This window comes from Mobula birostris, chromosome X (genome assembly GCF_030028105.1).
Source record: "Mobula birostris isolate sMobBir1 chromosome X, sMobBir1.hap1, whole genome shotgun sequence".
Taxonomy (NCBI): Eukaryota; Metazoa; Chordata; class Chondrichthyes; order Myliobatiformes; family Myliobatidae; genus Mobula; species Mobula birostris.
Genome location: NC_092402.1, coordinates 6,237,074 through 6,259,102, shown reverse-complemented (window position 1 = coordinate 6,259,102; position 22,029 = coordinate 6,237,074). Strand labels below are relative to the sequence as shown.

General features: G+C 50.9%; 1 protein-coding gene across 7 annotated transcripts in view; it reads right to left on the bottom strand.

The window, feature by feature from the left end:
* The window catches only part of odad4 (outer dynein arm docking complex subunit 4), a 137,846-nt gene that overhangs the window by 9,108 nt on the left and 106,709 nt on the right, over nucleotides 1-22,029 (bottom strand). For 3 of the 7 annotated variants that reach the window (XM_072248815.1, XM_072248816.1, XM_072248809.1), the window contains 3 exons: nucleotides 20,667-20,738; nucleotides 19,527-19,559; nucleotides 5,489-5,557 (listed from right to left, as the gene is read on the bottom strand). The exons of 1 other annotated variant lie outside the window; for it this stretch is intronic. In XM_072248815.1, coding sequence (XP_072104916.1) covers nucleotides 5,489-5,557; nucleotides 19,527-19,559; nucleotides 20,667-20,738 — 174 coding nt within the window. The remainder of the gene's footprint in view (nucleotides 1-5,488; nucleotides 5,558-19,526; nucleotides 19,560-20,666; nucleotides 20,739-22,029) is intronic. 3 more of the 7 variants (XM_072248810.1, XM_072248811.1, XM_072248812.1) reach the window with 3 other exon arrangements.

Below are 22,029 nucleotides of genomic sequence, written 5' to 3'. Positions count from 1 at the left end.
CCTCATGACCGTGCCCGCATGCTCTCACGCACTGAGTTGCAGCCTCACGATTGGCTGATTGGATATTCGCACGAACGAGCAGGTGTACAGGAACAGGGGAGAGTGGCCAGACTGGCTGAAGCTGACAGGAAGGTGACGGTAACTCGAATGACCGCACGTCCCAAGCATCTCTGAAAGCACGTCGTGTTCAACCTTGATTAGAGGGGCTACATCACCAGAAGACCACAAACATATCTATTCAGTGGCCAATGCATTAGGCACAGGGGAGGGAACCAAATGAATTTCATAACACCTGTCAGTGATGACACCCCTATTTCTGATTCTGAATCTGCGAAGCACCAGCCAAGCGCCCAGAACGGAAATGACTGCCAACACCTTTGCACTTCAGATAAACAACGCAGTTTTCAGGTGCATAGACCTGTAAACTGGAAATCACCCCACGTGCGGCCCCTGATAACATACGTCATCGGGGAACCATTGCGAAGGTGGAGCCCAAAATGCGCACACAGCTTGCTCACTGAGTGGTATAACACACTAACACTATGCACTCTATTACTGGTCTAACACACTAACACACGGGGGACCATAGGCTCGAAGGGCTGAATGGCCTACTCCTGCACCTATTTTCTACATACTGGCAGGGAGGTTTGCTAAGGCTGTTGGGGAGAGCTTAAATTAGAATTGCTGGCGGGATGGGAACCGAACTGAAGAGACGGAGGAAGGGGAGGTTGGCTCACAAATAGAGAAAGCTTGGAGACAGTGTGAGAGGGAGAATAGGCAGGTGATAGAGAAGGGATGCGCTCAGATCAATGGTTTGAGATGTGTCTATTTTAATACAAGGAGTGTTATGAACAAAGCAGATGAGCTTAGAGCGAGGATCAGCACTTGGAGCTATGATGTTGTGGCCATTACAGAGACTTGGATGACTCAGGGGCAGGAATGGCTACTTCAGAGTGCCAGGCTTTAAATGTTTCAGAAAGGACAGGGAGGGAGGGAAAAGAGGTGGGGGTGTGGCACTGCTGATCAGAGATAGTGTCACGGCTGCAGAAAAGGAGGAAGTCATGGAGGGATTGTCTAGGACCAGAGGACACAGATAGAGTGGATGAGGAGAGGATGTTTCCTTTAGTGGGGGAGTCTAGGACCAGAGGACACAGATAGAGTGGATGTGGAGAGGATGTTTCCTATAGTGGGGGAGTCTAGGACCAGAGAGCACAGATAGAGTGGATGTGGAGAGGATGTTTCCTATAGTGGGGGAGTCTAGGACCGGAGGACACAGATAGAGTGGATGTGGAGAGGATGTTTCCTACAGTGGGGGAGTCTAGGACCAGAGAGCACAGATAGAGTGGATGTGGAGAGGATGTTTCCTACAGTGGGGGAGTCTAGGACCAGAGAGCACAGATAGAGTGGATTGTCTACGGAGTCTCTGTGGGTGGAAGTGTGACGACAAACCAAGTTATCAGAAGATTGGTGCTGATGAGAGACATAAGGGAGACAATGGAGAAACATTCAAAATGCTAATAAGAGAGAAGAGAGAGATTAACGAGAAAGAAACACATCTCAGAATATTGACAGACCGGTTGCTTTGAACCTGAACTGTTTGAAGTTTGATGGACAGGCGATACCCCAGCAGGGGGATAAAAAGAACAGGTTCGCTAAGGCACGACGCACACCACAAGATCACGAGATAACGAGACCCTGGAAGAGCAGTGTGCCCCCACAAGTTGGTGAGTGTTTTGGAGGTCTGGTCGCGGGACCGACTATAGACGCACAGGGTGAAAGGGTATGATCAGCGGGAACCTGGTGCGTGTGTCCGCCCTTGCCTGGGTGCCGGGTTCACCGCGGAAGAACTGTCATATCCAGAGTGGAGGGGTCACAGTCGGTGACCATAGAAGACATAACAAAGGGTCCACCCGAAAGCCAACTGCGAAGAACATCAAAGGTCTGCTGAATCAGATTTGAATATCTCTATCTCTCTCTCTCTCTCTCTCTCTCCAACGGCACAACAGCGATTACTGCGAACTGTACTAAGCTGAACTGAACTCTGCATCACTTGAGACTGATCATTTTACCCCTAGACTGTGATAGAGCTTGGTTGATTCCTATTACCCTAGTTCTGTGTACATGTGTGTTTCATCATTGCTAACCTGTTGCATTTATATCCTTACGATTAGAGTACTGTGTTACTTATTTCTTTAATAAAACTTTATTAGCTACTGTTAAACCAGACTCCAACTAAGTGGTCCATTTCTGCTGGTTTGACAACCCAGTTACGGGGTTATGTAACAGAAGTTAGAAACAGGAAGGGGTCAATAACTCTACTGGGTGTATTTTATAGACTGCCCAATAGTAACAGGGATATCAAGGAACAGATAGGGAGACAGATTCTGACACTATACTATACACACTAATACTGGTGTAACACACTGACACTATACACACTATTACTGGTGTAACACAATAAAACTTCACATGATTACTGGTATCAGACACTAACTTTTTTTTTACCGTGCCCATGGTCTGTTCTTTATCAAATTATGGTATTGTTTTGCACTGCTGTAACTATATGTTATAATTATGTGGTTCTGTCAGTGTTAGTCTTTGGTCTGTCCTGTTTTCTGTGATATCACTCCGGAGAAACATTGTATCATTTCTTAATGCATGTATGCATTTCTAAATGACAATAAACGAGGACCGAGTGTTCTCATAATCTAAATAAACACTATACACACTACTACTGGTAACAGACGCTTATACTATACACACTATTACTGGTTAACACACTAACACTATATGCACAATTGCAGATATAACACACTAACACTATACACACTATTACTGGTGTAACACTAACACTACATGCATGATTACAGGTGTAACACACTAACACTATACACACTATTACTGGTGTAACACTAACACTACATGCGTGATTACAGGTGTAACACACTAACACTATACACATTATTACTGGTAACAGACGCTTACACTATACACACTATTACTGGTATCAGACACTTACACTATACACACTAAGATATACTCAGTATTACTGGTGACAGATACTTACACTAACACACTATTACTGGTGTAACACACCAACACTATACACACTAATACTGGTGTAATACACTAACACTATACACACTATTACTGGTGTAACACACTAACACTATACACACTATTACTGGTATCAGATACCTACACAATACACACTAAGACATACTCACTATTACTGGTGACAGATACTTACACTAACACACTATTACTGGTGTTACACACTAACACTATACACACTAATACTGGTGTAACACACTAACACTATACACACTATTACTGGTATCAGACACTTACACTATACACAAGACATACTCACTATTACTGGTGACAGATACTTACACTAACACACTATCACTGGTGTTACACACTAACACTGGTGTAACATGATACACAATACTCCTGGCTTTATAAGGTAATCAGGTGGTGAAGAAGGCTTATGGACCGCTTGCTTTTAATAACCCAGGGATTGAATTCAGAAGTTAGAAGGCTAAGTTAGAACTCTGGTTAGGCCACATCTGGAGTATTGCCTACAGTTTTGGTCACCCCGCTACAGGAACGATGTTGAGACTTTGGAGAGGGGGCATAAGAGATTTAGAGGCCATGAGGTATCACAAGAGGCTGGACAAACTTGAGTTATTTTCTCTGGAGCGCCAGAGGCTGAGGGGGGATTTGATAGAAGTTTATAAGATTATGAGAGGCATAGATAGAGTAGACAGAGAGTATCAGTTTCCCAGGGTTGAAATGTCTAATACCAGAGGGCGTGCATTGAAGGTGAGAGGGGGTAGGTTCAAGGGGGATGTGAGGGGTAAGTTTTTTAGTCAGAGAGTGGTGGGTACCTGGAATGTGACTGGCATGATGGTGGGGGCAAATACGTTAGAGGCTTTTAAGAGACGTTTGGATAGGCATGCGGAAGTGAGGGAGATGGAGGGATACGGACATGGTGTAGGTAGAAGGGATTAGTGTTTGGGTGTTTCTGATTTGCTTTTTAGCCAGGTCAGCACAACAATGTGGGCCGAATGGCCGGTTCCTGTGTTGTACTCTTCTCTGTTTAATGGAGCTGTAGACCAAGGGAACAGGCCATTCGGCCCAACTAGTTTATGCTAACCAAGGTGCCCAGGTAGGTTAGTTCCACTTGGCTGTGAGTAGCAGATGCTGCATTATATCCCTGCTGTCTATTTCACACTTTGTCCACGATTCAGGAGAGACAATGGCCAAAGAATGTGCTGGGCCCCACCCACCCAGATCCCTCCCTGCCAGGGAGAACAGCCAAAGGAAGCCACTGCCTCAGGAGAGCAACATCCATCGTCAAGGACCCATGTCATCCAGGCCGTGATCTCTTCTCACTGCTGCCACTGGGAAGGAGGTACTGGAGCCTCAGGACCCACACCAGGTTCAGGAACAGTTATTACCCCCTCAACCATCAGGAAGGAGCTACAGGAGCCTCAGGACCCACACCACCAGATTCAGAACAGTTATTACCCTTCAACCATCTGGAAGGAGGTACAGGAGCCTCAGGATCCACACCATCAGGTTCAGGAACAGTTATTATCCCTCAACCATCAGGAAGGAGGTACAGGAGCCTCAGGTCCCACACCACCAGGTTCAGGGATTGTTATTACCCTTCAACCATCAGGAAGGAGGTACAGGAGCCTCAGGAGCCACACCACCAGGTTCAGGAACAGTTATTACCCCCTCAACCATCAGGAAGGAGGTACAGGAGCCTCAGGACCCACACAACCAGGTTCAGGAACAGTTATTACCCCCTCAACCATCAGGAAGGAGATACAGGAGCCTCAGGACTCACACCACCAGGTTCAGGGATTGTTATTACCCCTCAACCATCAGGAAGGAGGTACAGGAGCCTCAGGACCCACACCACCAGGTTCAGGAACAGTTATTACCCCCTCAACCATCAGGAAGGAGGTATAGGAGCCTCAGGACCCACACAACCAGGTTCAGGAACAGTTATTACCCCCTCAACCATCAGGAAGGAGATACAGGAGCCTCAGGACCCACACCACCAGGTTCAGGAACAGTTATTACACCACAACCATCAGGAAGGAGGTACAGGAGCCTCAGGTCCCACACCACCAGGTTCAGGGACAGTTATTACCCCCTCAACCATCAGGAAGGAGGTACAGGAGCCTCAGGTCCCACACCACCAGGTTCAGGGACAGTTATTACCCCTCAACCATCAGGAAGGAGGTACAGGAGCCTCAGGTCCCACACCACCAGGTTCAGGGACTGCTATTCCTCCTTACAGGGGTGAGAATTGAACCTGGGTTTTGGGCACGTTGGGCCGGAAAGCCCCATCACACACAGCTGATCAACCGTGACAGCAGCCAGCCAACTGAGAACTCTAACGTGAACAAAAGGAGGGAGTAGAGGAAGGAGAGAGAGTCTACCTAAGTTTTGCCATCTGGAGACCTACCCGAATGTAGCTCAGTTGAAAGTGATGGAAGCAAGCAGACAGAATCAGACGAGGTTGACGTGAGCAGATCTAAGTCGGAGAGAAGGAGAGTCAGTCTGGCTGACCGGTGCAAAGACCAGCTCCCCCCATCTGTCAACCCTTCCACCCTAGCACGCCCTCTCGGCCTCTGAGAGTCCGATTCTGCAGGAAACCAGGGCCACCCCCCGCCCCTCTGAGCAGAGCTGTGGAGAATCTGCCCCCACCCCCCACCCTCGGAGTCACAGAACGTCACTGCACAGTACAGACCCTTTGGCCGAGCTTCCCAAAGGGAGCAGACACTGCCGCGAAACCGCCAACTTGGCGTCAAATGCCAGCGGTGGGCGCGACTCTGTTACAGCGCGGGGCCTCGGAGGTCAGAGTTCCCTCCCGGTGACCTCTGTCAGGAGTCTGTGCGTTCTCCCCCCCCCCACCCCCGTGACCACGGGGGTTTCCTCTGGGTGCTTCAGTTTTCTCCCACGGTCCACAGACAGACCGGTCAGTAGGCAAATTGGTTGTTGTAAATTGTCCCGTGATTTGGCTGCGGTTAAAATCGGGCAGTCACTGGGTTACGTGGTTCAACGGGCCAGAAGGGCCTATTTCACACTGTATCTCCAAGCAGATAGACAGATAGAGGGATAGATAGACAGACAGACAGATAGATAGATAGTCAGATAGATACATTGAAAGACAGATAAAGAGATAGACAGATAGACAGACACAGGTAGATAGACACATAGATAGACAGGTAGATACATAGACAGACAGACAGATAAAGAGATAGACAGATAAATAGACACAGGTAGATAAACAGATAGATAGATAGACATAGATAGACAGACACATAGGTAGATAGATAGACAGATAGATAAGTAGACAGATAGATAGATAGACACAGATAGACACATAGATATACAGGCAGACAGGTAGATAGAAAGACCGACAGATAGACAGACAGACAGGTAGATAGGTAGATGGACAGACTGATAGATAGATAAAATAAAATCCTTTCAGAGTACATCTGAGGTAAATCGAAACCCGTTGCAAGCAGGATTCGAACTTGCGCAGAGAGGCCGAGATAGAGCGGATGTGGAGTGTTTTTTTTTCTTTCATGGAGAATTTTAGGACTAGAGGGCACAGCTTCAGAATAGAGATGAGGAGGAATTTCTTTAGATAGAGAGTGGGTGAATCTGTGGAATTCGTTGCCACAGACGGCTGTGGAGGCCAAGTCACTGGGTGTATTGAAAGCAGAGGCTGACAGGTTCTTGATTAGTCGGGGAGTCAAAGGTTATGGGGAGAAGGCAGGAGAATGGGGTTGAGAGGGATAGTAAATCAGTCATGGTGTAGAAGACTCGATCGGCCAAATGGTATTTCTACTGTGAGATCTTTCAATCTTTTTAATCTGGTTTTTAATCTTGAAGACCAAGTTGTGATAGACCATCTGACTCAACTCATCAAGTTCTGTTGCTCAATAAAAGTTGGTAAAAAGTTTTTTTTATTTAAAAATGTGACACCTCCACTCTGTTGAACGCACTGCTGGGTGTGGCTCCAGGGAAGGGTTTGGCACGTACAGTCGCGTGTACTTTGGAAAACACCGGAACCTGCAGACCCTAAACTCAAGGGACTCTGCGGGTGCTGAAAATCCAGCGCAACACACACACACACACACACACACACACACACACACACACACACAGGATGCTGGAGGAATTCAGAGCGTCAGGCAGCGTCTATGGAAGAGAATAAGCAGCCGACGTTTCGCGCCGACTGGCCTGGAAAGGCGCCAGAACGTATTATTTGCCGAGACGTTCGGAGGGTCTGAAGCTTGGCTCTGGAATTCTGATTGGACCACATACACCGCCCATCAGTTCTGGCAACAGAGCAGCTAGCTCCCTCGGGACCGCGACGCCAGTGGCGTCTCGCCAAGTGGCCAAGCACAGGGTCGAGGGGAGCGTGGGTGCCTCGCAAACCCACGCTGCCGGGTGAAATGAATCTGAGTCCCGTCGCGGTTGACGGCACCAGAGACTGGAGGTTCGATTCCTGCCGCTGCTCATAAGGAGTTTGAACGCTTTCCCCGTGATCGCGTGGATTCCCACCACCGCGGTTTCCTCCCACTTTCCAAATACATTTGGTTAGGGTTCGTGAGTTGGCGGTGGGGGGGCACTGCGTTGGTGCCAGAGTGTGTGTGGCAAAACTTGTGGGCTCCCCCCATCCCCAGCAAACCCTGAGGTTGTGTTGGGTGTCATCGCAAAATGAGACGTCTCCCGGTCCGTTTCCGCGTACGAGTCAGCCTGCAAAGCTTGCAGGCCTGGCAGTCTGTGGTCCCGGAGTAGCCAGAGGAGATCAAACAGGTCCGCCCTGAGGGCTGGGCCTGAGTTCGGGGACCACGTTACAAGAGGGAGCAAGGCCAGTTCGCAGAGACCGTTGGGACCGAGCTGGTCTGTCTGCGAACCGCAACGGCTGGGCGTGGAGCACGCCAGCCACGGTCAGGAAGCGCCAAATCTTCCGCAGCGGCTGGGAAGAAGTGACCGATGAAGATTTGACGTATGTGGCAGGGCGGAGACGCGTCTCTACCAGAGGGGGTGCGAGGCGCTCCTTCCCTCAGCTAGCCTGCAGGTCACCCTTGGGCAAGGTGTAGCACCTGCTCAGCCCCCTGATCAAGGTCAGGTGAAACCATGGGAGCAGGTGGTGGACGGTCGTACGAGCAGCCGGTGCAGATCACAAGTCCTGGTGATGCGACCACTGACGCCAGGCAGGCAATCTCTGAAGAGTATTGACAATGATTGGGGCAGTCACCCATCTTGTAAAGTCACCGCCCAGAAGAACACGATGGCAAAACACTTCCGCAGAAAAATTTGCCAAGAACGATCATGGTCTAAGACCACCACCGCCCACGTCAAGCGACATGGCGCACAATGATGATGTCACACGACGCAGCGCATAATGATGATGATGATGACGATGGTGAACACAAGAGATTCTGCAGAGGCTGGCAAACTTCAGCAACGCGCGCAAAACGCTGGACGAACTCAGCGGGTCGGGCAGCATCTGCGGAGGGGAATAAACAGTTGGCATTTCGGGCCGAGAACCCCCACCCCGTCAGGTCCGGAAAGGAAAGGGGGTGGAAGAAGCTGTTTAGAACTCACCGCACCGACTACACTAGGCACCTACCCTCACACTCAAGGTCTTCTTCAGTCTTGATCACATCGGCCACTGTGGGTTCTATTGTGGGTTAAAGCAGATTAATCATTTTGAACTTAGTTGATAGAACATCGAAGAGTACAGCACAGGAGCAGGCCACTCAGCCCACAATGTTATGCTGACCCGGCTAAAAAGCAAATCAACAACACCCAAACACTAATCCCTCCCGCCTGCACCATGTCCATCTCCCTCACATCCACATGCCTATCCAAACAACACTTAAAAGCTTCTAATGTGTTTGTTTCTACCACCGTACCAGACAGCACATTCCAGACATCTACCACTCTCTGAGTAAAAAACTTACCCCTCACATCCCCCCTTGAACCTACCCCCTCTCACCTCCAATGCATGCCCTCTGGTGTTAGACATTTCAACCCAGGGAAACAGATACTCTCTGTCCTCTCTATCTATGCCTCTCATAATCTTATAAACCTCCATCAGATCTCCCCTCAGCCCCCAATGCTCCAAAGAAAACTACCAAAATTTATCCAGCTCCTTGTGATAGCACATGCCCTCTAAACCAGGCAGCATCCTGGTGAACCTCTTCTGCCCCCTCTCCAAAGCCTCAACATCCTTCCTGTAGCGGGGTGACCAGAACTACACACAATACTCTAGATGTGGCCTCACCAGAGTTTTATAAAGTTGCCACTCTAAGCCGAACCGTACACTAACCCTGATGAAACCATTATGTCAGCTAAGTGGTCACCTCAGTAAGAAACACAAGAGATTCTGCAGATGCTGGAAATCCAGAGCAACCCACACAAAATAATAATAATATTTTGTCTGAGGGCTGGTCGGAGGCTCGAAGTTTTCGGACGACTCAGAGTCGGACTGTGGTCAGGCATGGCAGGGAGAGTTTTCTTCCTTCTCCCGTCTGCGAGAGATGTGGGACATTCGAGAGACTTTGAACTTTTTTACCGTGCTCGCGGCCTGTTCTTCATCAAGTTATGGTATTGTTGCACTGTTGTAACTATATGTTATAATTATGTTGTTTTTGTCAGTTTTTCAGTCTTGGTCTGTCCTGTGTTTCTGTAATATCACACCGGAGGAATATTGTATCATTTCTTAATGCGTGCATTACTAAATGACAATAAAAGAGGACTGCGTGTCCTCATAATCTAATCCAATGTAATAATTCATAAATAAATAAATAAATAAATAAATAAATAAGCAATAAATATTGAGAACATGAGATGAAGAGTCCTTGAAAGTGAATCCATAGGTTGTGGGAACAGTTCAATGATGGCGATAGTGAAGTTGAATGAAGTTATCCCCTCCGGTTCAGGAGCCTGATGGTTGAGGGGTAATAACTCTTCCTGAGCCTGGTGGTGTGGGTCCTGAGGCTCCTGTACCTCCTTCCTGATGGTTGAGGGGTAATAACTGTTCCTGAACCTGGTGGTGTGGGTCCTGAGGCTCCTGTACCTCCTTCCTGATGGTTGAGGGGTAATAACTGTTCCTGAACCTGGTGGTGTGGGACCTGAGGCTCCTGTACCTCCTTCCTGATGGTTGAGGGATAATAACCGTTCCCGAACCTGGTGGTGTGGATCCTGAGGCTCCTGTACCTCCTTCCTGATAGCAGGGGTGAGAGGAGTGGGTGGGGTCCTAGATGATAGATGCTGCTTATCTGCAACATTGCTCCATGTCAATGTGCTCAGTGGTGGGGTGCGCTTTATCCACTACTAGATTGCGCTGTATCCATTACCTTTTGTAGGATTTTCTGTTCAAGGGTATTGGCACCTCCACATCAGGCTGTGAAGCAACCAGTCAATATACTCTTCGTCGCACATCTGTAGAAGGTAGTCAAAGTTTTAGATGTCATACCAAATCTCTGCAAACTGCTAAGGAAATAGAGAGGCTGCTGTGCTATAGAGACATACAAAACTTTGAAAGGGACAGATCAGATAGAAGTAGGAAAGTTGTTTCCATCAGTAGGTGAGACTAGAACTAGGGGACATTGCCTCAAGATTCAGGGGAGAAGATTTAGGACGGAGATGAAGAGAAACTGTTTTTCCCAGAGAGTGGTGAATCCGTGGAATTCTCTGCCCAGGGAAGCAGTTGAGGCTTCTTCACTAAATATATTTAAGATTCAGTTAGATAGATTTTTACATAGTAAGGGAATTAAGGGTTATGGGGAAAAGGCAGATAGATGGAGCTGAGTTTACAGACAGATCAGCCGTGATCTTATTGAATGGCGGGGCAGGCTCCTGCTCCTATTTCTTACGTTCTTTCTTCGCAATGGCACTTAGGTGCTGGGTCCGTGACAGGTGCTCAGGAATGACAACACCGAGGAATCTAAAGTTGCTGACCCTCTCCACCTCTGACCCTCTGATGAGGACTGGCTCAGGGACCTCTGGTTTCCCCCTCCTGAAGTTTATAATCAGCTCCTCGGTCTTGCTGACGTTGAGTGTCCGGTTGTTGCTGTGGCGCCGCTCGGCCAGATTTTCAACCTCCCGCCGATACGCTGATACGTCGCCAGCCTGGATTCGCCCAACAACTACGGTGCGGTGAGCAAGCTTAACATTTGACCGCTGGGGCTGCACTTAGCCTCAGAGTTATAAGGGTGAAGCGAGTAGGGCGGGGGGTAAGCACGCAGGCTCGCGGCGCACCAGCGTCGACGGAGATCGTGGAGGAGAGGTCGTCGCCAATCCGAACCGACCGGGGTCTGCGAGTGAGGAAATCGAAGATCCGGTTGCACAAGGAGGTATCGATAGATAGATAGACATACTATTGATCCTGAGGGAAATTGGGTTTCGTTACAGTTGCACCAACCAAGAACAGAGTATAAATATCGCAATATAAAACCATAAATAGTTAAGTAGTAATATCTAAATTATGCCAGGAAATAAGTCCAGGACCAGCCTATTGGCTCAGGGTGTCTAACCCTCCAAGGGAGGAGTTGTAAAGTTTGATGGCCACAGGCAGGAATGACTTCCTATGACGCTCAGTGCTGCATCTCAGAGGAATGAGTCTCTGGCTGAATGTACTCCTGTGCCCAACCAGTACATTATGTAGTGGCTGGGAGACATTGACCAAGATGGCATGCAACTTAGACAGCATCCTCTTTTCAGACACCATCGTCAGAGAGTCCAGTTCCATCCCCCCAACATCACTGGCCTTACGAGTGAGTTTGTTGATTCTGTTGGTGTCTGCCACCCTCAGCCTGCTGCCCCAGCACACAACAGCAAACATGATCACACTGGCCACCACAGACTCGTAGAACATCCTCAGCATCGTCTGGCAGATGTTAAAGGACCTCAGTCTCCTCAGGAAATAGAGACGGCTCTGACCCCTCTTGTAGACAGCCTCAGTGGCCAAGGTCTTGGAGCTTTTCGATTAGTTTTGGGGGGGGGGTGATAGTATTGAATGCTGAGCTGTGGTTAATGAAGAGCATCCTGATGTCTGCATCTTCGCTGTCCAGATGTTCCAGGGTTGAGTGAAGATCCAGTGAAACAGCCCCTGGTGTGTGGATGTACTGGACGATAGTCACTTAGGCAGGCTACCATGTTCTCCTGACGCACCAGTACAATCGAAGGCGGCTCGAGGCATGTGGGTATCTCAGACTGCCGAAGTGCGAGGTTAAAGATATCAGTGAGCACTCCAGCCTGTGGATCAGCACTCTCCAAGACCGGAAGAAGCTGCAGAAGATCGTGAACACGGCGCAGCACATCACAAAAACCAATCTTCTGTCCTTGAACTCACTTTACACCGCACGCTGTCGGAGCAGTGCTGCCAGGATAATTGAGGACACGACCCACCCAGCCAACACACTTTTCGTCCCTCTTCCCTCCGGGAGAAGGCTCAGGAGCTTGAAGACTCGTACGGCCAGATTTGGGAACAGCTTCTTTCCAACTGTGATCAGACTGCTGAACGGATCCTGACCCGGATCTGGGCCGTACCCTCCAAATATCCGGACCTGCCTCTCAGTTTTTTTGCACTACCTTACTTCCCATTTTTCTATTTTCTATTTATGATTTATAATTTAAAGTTTTAATATTTACTAATTTTCACTATTTTTAATATTTAATATTTGTAATCCAGGGAGCGGGAAGAGCAGAATCAAATATCACTGTGATGATTATACGTTGTAGTATCAATTGTTTGGCGACAGTAAAGCACAAAGTAAGTAAAGCACTGGTCTTTCATACTCGATCAGCTTCCCCGTCTGGGCCAGGTGCTTTCCGTGGGTTCACCCGCCCGAAGGTCGCTCTCGCGTCGGCTTTGGAGACTGAAATCACAGTGGCGTCGGGGGAGTTCGCGAGGGCTGCTCCAGGTTCTGACGGTCAAGGCCAGCGTGAGAGGCACTGGGCACGTCGGGAAGCGAAACCCCGGGTGTCACCCCAGTATTGTCGCTTGGTTTCGCTCTGTAAGAGGCGGCGCAGCTGCCGAGCGTCCTTCATCGGTCCAAGTTTAGTCCGGGACCACCGCTTCACCCGTGAGGTGGCTTTCCGCAGATTGCGCCTAGGCATACTGGGTCTCCAGGCCTGAACGCCTCTGATCTGGCCTGATCTATTGCCTTTTGCCTGTTGCCGGGGCCGGGGCCGAAACACTCGGCAGAGATGGCGCTCAGTGCTCGGTGTCGGAGGCTCGGAGTTTCCGGACGGACTCAAGAGTCGGCTGTGGTCGGGTGCTTCCAGGGTGCTGCATCGGCAAGTTGGCGGCGCTGGAGGCTCATGGCAGGGAGAGTTTTCTTCCTTCTACCGTCTGCGTGAGATGATGGGACTTTCAAGGGACTTTGAGACTTTTTTTTACCATGCCCGTGGTCTGTTCTTCATCAAATTACGGTATTGCTTTGCACTGTTGTAACTATATGTTATAATTATGTGGTTTTTGTTAGTTTTTCAGTCTTGGTTTGTCTTGTGTTTTGTGATATCATTCTGGAGGAACATTGTATCATTTCTTATTGCATGCATTACTAAATGACAATAAAAGAGGACTGAGTGTCCTCATAATCTAATCTAATCTGCGGATTCTTGACCGGCTGGGAGTGGGAGGCTCTGACCAGTTCCGATCTCCAAGCTCCTGGGCACTGATCCGGCTCCCCTTGGATAGCGTGAACTGTTTCAAATTCCTGGGCATCAACATCTCTGAGGGTCTATCCTGGGGACCAACACGTCGATGCGGCTACAAAGAAGGCACGGCAGCAGCTGAATTTCATTCGGAGTTCGATGGATTCGGTACGTCACCAGAGGCGCTCGCAAATTTCTACAGATGTACCGTGGAGAGCTTTCTGACTGGCTGCATCACCATCGGGTACGGAGGGGCCACCGCACAGGACCAGAAAAAGTTGCAGAAAGTTGTGAAGTCAGCCAGCTCCATCACGGGCACCAGACTCCCCAGCATCCAGGACATCTTCCAAAGGCGATGCCTCAAAAAGTCAGCATCCATCACTGAGGGCCCCCATCACCCAGGACGTGCCCTCTTCTCATTGCTACCATCAGGGAGGAGGTACAGGAGCCTGAGGACACACACTCAGCGATTCAGGAACAGCTTCTTCCCCTCTGCCATCAGGGAGGAGGTACAGGAGCCTGAAGACACACACTCAGCGATTCAGGAACAGCTTCTTCCCCTCTGCCGTCAGGGAGGAGGTACAGGAAGACACACACTCAATGATTCAGGAACAGCTTCTTCCCCTCTGCCATCAGGGAGGAGGTACAGGAGCCTGAAGACACACACTCAGCGATTCAGGAATAGCTTCTTCCCCTCTGCCATCAGGGAGGAGGTACAGAAGCCTGAAGACACACACTCAACGATTCAGGAACAGCTTCTTCCCCTCTGCCATCAGGGTGGAGGTACAGGAGCCTGAAGACACACACCCAACGATTCAGGAACAGCTTCTTCCCCTCTGCCATCAGGGAGGAGGTACAGGAGCCTGAAGACACACACCCAACGATTCAGGAACAGCTTCTTCCCCTCTGCCATCTGATTTCTGAATGGACGTTGATCCCATGAACACTACCTCACCACATTTTCCCTCCCTTTTTGCACTACCAGTTCAATTTAATTTTATGCCATGTATAAACTCCTCATTCTAAATTAGAGTTTTTTTTTAATTATTGCGTCTTGCAAAGTTCTGCTGCCGCAGAGCACAACTTTCACGGCTGTCGCAATCCCGACTGAGCGGAGGCAGGCGCCCAAGTTTCGGTGCTCCAATTCCCCGGAGAGTGGCCAGCTGCCGCCGGCCCACTCGGAGTCAGACTTGCCAATTATCGCCTCCCGCATTCCTTCATGGGAAAGTCTATATTTCAAGGCCTGGTGGCCGAGCACCCTGTGCTCAACTGTAGGAGTGCCATTTCCAGCTCGCCTTTGGTTTTTGTGTGTGTCGTCTGAGTGTTTTCTAGACCTCACTCAGCACATGGGTTATAGAACATAGGAGAGTACAGCACAGGAACAGGCCGTTCGGCCCACAGTGTTGTGCTGGACCGGCTAAAAAAGCAAATCAAAAACATCCAAATGTTAATCCCTCTTGCCTAGCCTACACCATGTTCATATCAGTCCATCTCCCTCACATCCGTGTGCGTATCCAAACGTCTCTTAAAAGCCGCTAATATATTTGCCTCTAACACCATCGCAGGCATCCACCACTCTCTGAGTAAAAGCTGACCCCTCACATCCCACCTGAACCTAACCCCTCTCACCTCCAATGCATACCCTCTAATATTAGATATTTCAACCCTGGGAAACAGATACTCCCTGTCCACTCTATCTATGCCTCTCATAATCTTGTAAACCTCTATCAGATCCCCCCTCAGCCTCTGGCGCTCCAGAGAAAACAACCCAAGTTTATCCAGCCTCTCGTGATAGCACACGCCCTCTAAACCAGGTAACATCCTGGTGAACCTCTTCTGCACCCTCTCCAAAGCCTCAACATCCTTCCTATAGCGGGGAGACCAGAACTACACACAATACTCCAGATGTGGCACAACCAGAGTTCAATAAAGTTACAACATAGCCTCCTGACTTTTCAGCTCAATCCCTCACCTAATGAAAACAAGTGCTTTGAAAGACTTAGTTATTTAAATCTCATGTCCAAACTCTGTTGAGCAATTAAGGGCAAAATCACAGGATGACCCTTAAAAAGACGCCAACAGGGTTTCCCCCAACTTTAAGGTTCTAAGCAAATTTATTATTAAAGTACATCTACGTCACCATATGTACTACCCCCGAGGTTCATTTTCTTGCGGGCCTTCGCGGTAGGGCGAAGGAACGCAGTAGGACTGCGGAACCAGCCAGACCCTGTGAGGCGGCCTGAAGGAGAAGTGGGGGGGGGGGGTGCGGACGTCATGGTGACACGGTCTGATCAGAACCCCGCGCGTCCCACTGACCAGCTGGGGGGGAACCTACCGCCAGCAGACCCGTCGGAAACAGGAAGACTCTCGGACGAGTAAAGCCCACAGACGGAGTCGGTCGAACTGGAGCCTGCGCGAGAGACGACACGAGTGAAAAATAAAGCTGCATTCCACCCGTTTACCGGTCTCTAAGCAGCAAGCTACGAAGCTCCCACACAAGCTAGGACGTCAGTGTCTGGGACGCCCACTGGTGTCCATCATTATCATCATCTTTATGCGCCGTGTCGTATGACGTGGGCAATTATGGTCTTTCACCATGACTGTTCTTGGCAAATTTTCATTGCCTTCTTCCGGGGCAGTGTCTTTACAAGATGGGTGACCCCCTCGCCCCCTCACCAATACCCTTCAGAGATTGACTGCCTGGTCGCATAACCAGGGCTGGCTGCTCTTACAACCATCCCATGGTTTCACCTGACCATGATCCGGGGGGCTAAGCAGGTGCTACACCTTGCCCAAGGGTGACCCGCAGGCTAGCGGACGGAAGGGGCGCCTCACACCTCCTACAGTAGAGACCCACCTCCACCCTGCCACCCAGGGGTACAGACAGGGGCAAATGTAAGCAGGCTTTTCCCCACTGAGGTTGGGTGAGGTGGGAACTAGAAGGAGAGGGAATGTCGACTCAGACCATGAGAGGCCTGTGTCGGGCATTTTCATGCCTTACAAGGCACAGATTGGAAGTCTGTGTGGGGCGCCGCTCCTCGCACAGACACTAGAGCAATGTGTGATTAAGTGCCTTGCTCAAGGGCACAAACACGCTGCCACAGCTGAGGCTCGAACTAGCGACCTTCAGATCACTAGACGAACACCTTAACCACTTGGCCACATGCCCATCACTGAAAGGTCATGAATTAAGGGTGAAAGGTGAAATGTTTAAAGGGGAACAGGAGGGGGAGGGTGGTCACGTGCCCAACACTGAAAGGTCATGGGTTAAGAGTGAAAGGTGAAATGTTTAAAGGGGAACAGGAGGGGGATGGTGGTCACGTCCAACACTGAAAGGTCATGGGTTAAGGGTGAAAGGTGAAATGTTTAAAGGGGAACAGGAGGGGGAGGGTGGTCACGTGTCCAACACTGAAAGGTCATGGGTTAAGGGTGAAAGGTGAAATGTTTAAAGGGGAACAGGAGGGGGAGAGTGGTGACAGTGTGGAAGAAGCTGCCGGCGAGCTCGATCTTTCAGCGTTTTAAGAGAAGTTTGGATCGGTACATGGACGGGAGGGGTGAGGGTCCTGGCGCAAGTCGATGGGAGTGGGCCACTTTAAATGGCTTGGCATGGACTAGATGGGCCAAAGGGCCTGTTTCTGTGCTGTGTGTGCTCTGTGACTGTCTGAATCTACGAGCCGGTCTTCTTGCTTCGGGTTGGCATCTCGGGACTGGTTTGGATGGGAAGTGGGAAAAAGACAGGCCTCCGCCAATGGGAAATTCTGCTCCCAAAACCGGACCAAAATCCCGTTGTCGCACAGCTGCTTCAGGGACTGATTGACCGATTTACTTATTTATTTTATGGAGATACCGCATGAAGTTGGCCCTTCGAGCTACGCCGCCCAGCGACCCAATTTAATCCCGTCTAATCCCGGGACAATTTACAACAAGCAGCCAACCCACCAACCGGTGCGTCTTCGGACTGTGGGAGGAAACCAGAGCAGCCGGAGGAAACCCACGGGGGTCGCGGGGAGAACGTGCAAAGGTCGCCGGAAGTTGAACTCCGAACCCCGACACCCTGAGCTGGAATAGTGCCCGGTGGCTGCCAACTCGGGTCTGAACAAGACTCTCTGTGAGACGCTGGTCACAGACAGGTTAGAGCAAAGCTCGACCTGTAACGCCGAGAATTCCCGGCGCCGACTTCCTGGCGTCTGAGAGACTCCCACTCTCTCAGACGGGGAGCAGGGAAGAAGGAGGCTGCACTTCGTGCGGCGCGGCAGCCTTGGAGCGCCAGCAACCGCCGAATCGGGGTTCGACTCTCGCCGGTAAGGGGATTGCACGTTCTCCCCATCACCACCATAACTGCGTGCGGGTTTCCTCCGGGGAATTCCGGTCTCCTCCCGCATTCCAAAGACCGACCGGGCGGTAGATTAGTAAGCCGTGAGCGCGCTAAGGCTGGCGCTGCAAGCGCGGCGACGATCGCGCACTGCCCCGCGAAATGTCACGAACGATGGCACCGGTTTCACTGCACATTTCGACGTCCGGCCGATGCGTAAATCTAACCTATGACTTCGACTGAGTATGGGAAACACCTACCCTCGGAACACGACGCCTCGGTCGCAGTGCCTGGCGCAGGAGAAGAGCAGGTTAGTAGGTGGCAATCAGTTCACTGCAGTCCACTCCCGACAAAGTCTAAGGGTTGCTGTTACAATTGCCCCTCTAACCATTCCACTGAGACGGCCTGGGGGGTGGTGACAGGGGACGGGAAGGGGAGGTGTCCATTTTACAACGACTGCCTATTCCTGTCCGACGGTGTAAACCTTCTCGCTGCGGGGACTGCGCAGGGAGCAGAACACGTCCGGTACGAGAGGTGTAAGAGGCCGGGCACGTTACCCCTCAGCAGCACCAGCTTGAACTAAACCAAGGGCTACTGAACTGCCCAGACTCTTCCGATGACTTTGGTGGTTGTTTTATATTCTGTATTTCTCACTCGTTTTTTTTACTGCCTTTTGCGCAATTTTTTGTTTGCGTGGGGGAGGTTGATGCTTTTTCTTTAAACGGGTTACTTGGTGTTACAAAGTTGCGTGACTGTCTGTGGGAAGATGTATACTGCATGCAGACTTTGAATCTTGCTGAGACACAGCGTGGAATTGGCCCTTCTGCGCCCTTCGAGCTGCGCCAGCCAGCAATCCTGATTTCACCCCAGCCTAATCACGGGACAATTTACAATGACCAATTAAACTACCAACTGGTACGCCTTGGGAAACCGGAGCACCCAGAGGAAAATAAGACTCTATACACACACACACACACGGAGTCAGATAGACACTCACGCACCATCTCGTGTCCGTCTCTTCTTTGTCCAGTCGCCCAATGTCAGCAGGTCAGGGGGTGAACGGGGAGGGGGAGCTGTCACTGCCCGCGATCGTCTCTCAGCCGGGGGGCAGCGGGCGCGGTAGCATGTCGGTCCGCAGAACGCCCTTCAGCGCCCCGCGGTCGGGCCGCGCTTCCCACCACTGCTGTGAGGAGTTCGCCCTGTGACGGCCTGCACTTCCCCCCGGGTGCTCCGGAGTGCTCCCACACTCCCGCAGGCGAACGGGCGAGGGACCGTAAAGCATGGGCCTGTGACGTTGGCGCTGGGACGATGGCAGCAATTGCCCCAGCACGTTCTCGGACTGCGTGGGTCATCTGATGCTCCAAACGGTTGCAAATGAGGCAAACTTCTCAGGGAGTATTCAGGGGGGATTTGGGTCTTTTGGGAGGAGATTCCGGACATCGGCTGTGGGGGAGGGAAGGAGGGGGCGCGAGCCGGGCTAGAGCACTCTATTCTGACTACCTACCCTGGTCGCTGCTCTCTTCGGCTGGAACCGGCCCTGAGGGTGCAGAGGAAAGCAGCAGGTTACACAGGGCCAACGTCACGCTGTCAGCCTGGCTACTTCTGAGAAACACCACACCCTGGGAGGCGGGGGAGTGGTCGTAAATCACTCTGCCCTCAAGAAAATCAGACTTGTCCCTGGAGAACCACTGATCCATAAGACATGGAACAGAATAAGGCCATTCAGCCCATCGAGTCTGGTCCACCATTCCAGCATGGCTGACTTATTGCCCCTCTTGACCCCCATTCTCCTGCCTCCTCCCTGTAACCTTTGACACCCTGACTAATCAACAACCTATCAACCTTCGCTTTAAATACACACAATGTCTTGGCCTCCAGAGCTGTCCGTGGCAATGAATTCCACAGATTCACCACCCTCTGGCTAAATAAATTCCTCCTCATCTCTGTTGTAAATGGACATCCCTCTATTCTGAGGCTGTGCCCTCTGGTCCGAGACTGCCCCCACTATAGGAAACATCCTCTCCACATCCACTCTATCTGTGTCCTCTGGTCCTAGACTCCCCCACTATAGGAAACATCCTCTCCACATCCACTCTATCTGTGTCCTCTGCTCCTAGACTCCCCCCACTATAGGGAACATCCTCTCCACATCCACTCTATCTGTGCCCTCTGGTCCTAGACTCCCCCACTATAGGAAACATCCTCTCCACATCCACTCTATCTGTGTCCTCTGGTCCTAGACTCCCCCACTATAGGAAACATCCTCTCCACATCCACTCTATCTGTGCCCTCTGGTCCTAGACTCCCCCACTATAGGAAACATCCTCTCCACATCCACTCTATCTGTGCCCTCTGGTCCTAGACTCCCCACACTATAGGAAACATCCTCTCCGCATCCACTCTATCTGTGTCCTCTGGTCCCAGACTCCCCCACTATAGGAAACATCCTCTCCACATCCACTCTCTCTTGGCCTAGCAAGGTCATGCTGCCGGCCTCCCTGGGTGTGGTCTGCACCGACTGTCTGGCCAGCACGGGGCGAGCTTCAGCCAGGGTTCAGACCGCCAGGCGAGAGTGGGGGTGGGGGGTCAAGGTCAGGGGTCAGGGGTCAGGGGCTTAGGGACTGACGCTACATCGGGCACCCACCGTCATCAAAATTAATTTTTCCCTTCGACTCAGTCTTCTCGGTCTTGATCCGTTCAATAAGCACCGGGGACACTGACGTGATAAAGATGGAGAGGTTAAAATGGTGTCGGGCCTTACACGAGGTATGATCAAGATCGCGAGGTTAAAAACGGTATCGGGTCCTTACACGAGGCGTTTACACGGGTGTTTACACAAGGCATGATAAAGATCGAGAGGTTAAAACCGGTATCGGGTCCTTACACGAGGCGCTTACACAGAGAAGAGGAACAGGCCACCAGCATATCACAAACAATGGTGTAAACTTCACTTTTCACTGCCAAAGTTTAATCTTTAACCCACCATAAACACAAGAGGTTCTGCAGACACTGGAAATCCAGAGCAACACTCACACTCACACTCACACTCACACTCACTCACACACACACAAAATGCCGGAGGAACTCAGCAGGTCAGGCAGCGTCTGTGGAAGTTAATAAATAGTCAACATTTCGGGTCGAGACCCTTCATTGGGACTGGAAAGAAAGGTGGAAGGTGCCAGAATTAAAGACGGCAGGGTCAGGAGGGGAAGGAGGGAAAGTTAGAGGGTGCTAGGTGAAGACAGATTTGGTGGGGGAAAGGGAAGGAGGAGGGACACCAGGGGGAGGTGATGGGTGAGAAAGGTAAAGGGCTGGAGAGGAAGGAATCTGATCGGAGGGGAGAGTGGACCAGGGGAGAAAGGGAAGGAGGAGGGACACCAGGGGGAGGTAATGGGGGGGAAAGGTAAAGGGCTGGAGAGGAAGGAATCTGATCGGAGAGGAGAGTGGACCCATGGGAGAAAGGGAAGGAGGAGGGGACCCAGGGGGAGATGGTAGGCAGGTGAGGGGGAGGAGGTAGGCGACCAGAATGGGGAATAGAAGAAGAGGGAAGTGGGAGGGAATTTTTTTTTTAAAGAGGAAGGAGAAATCGATGTTCATGCCATTGGGTTGGAGGCCACCCAGACGGAATACGAGGTGTTACTTCTCCGCCCTCGTCGTGGCCCAGGAGGAGGCCGTGGACCGAGACGTCGGAACGGGAACGGCTTGGCCACCGGGAAATTCCGCTCTTGGCGCACAGAGAAGTGCTGCTCGACGGAGCGGCCCCCCCCGCCCCCTGATTTACGAAGGGTGTCACCGGGATAGAGGAGGCCGCGTCGGGAGCACCGGACACAACAGGCCACCCCAGCGGGGTCGCGGGTTTCGGCCCACCTCTCGCCGTGTTCGGTGGAGGTAACGCGAGGAAACCAATTCCAGCATCACCGTCTCCGTCGCCCCTACTGCCCAGCTAACGCACTGGGCTCCCCTTTACACCACCACACCAGCCAACGCCCTCATGGAGCACTCAATGC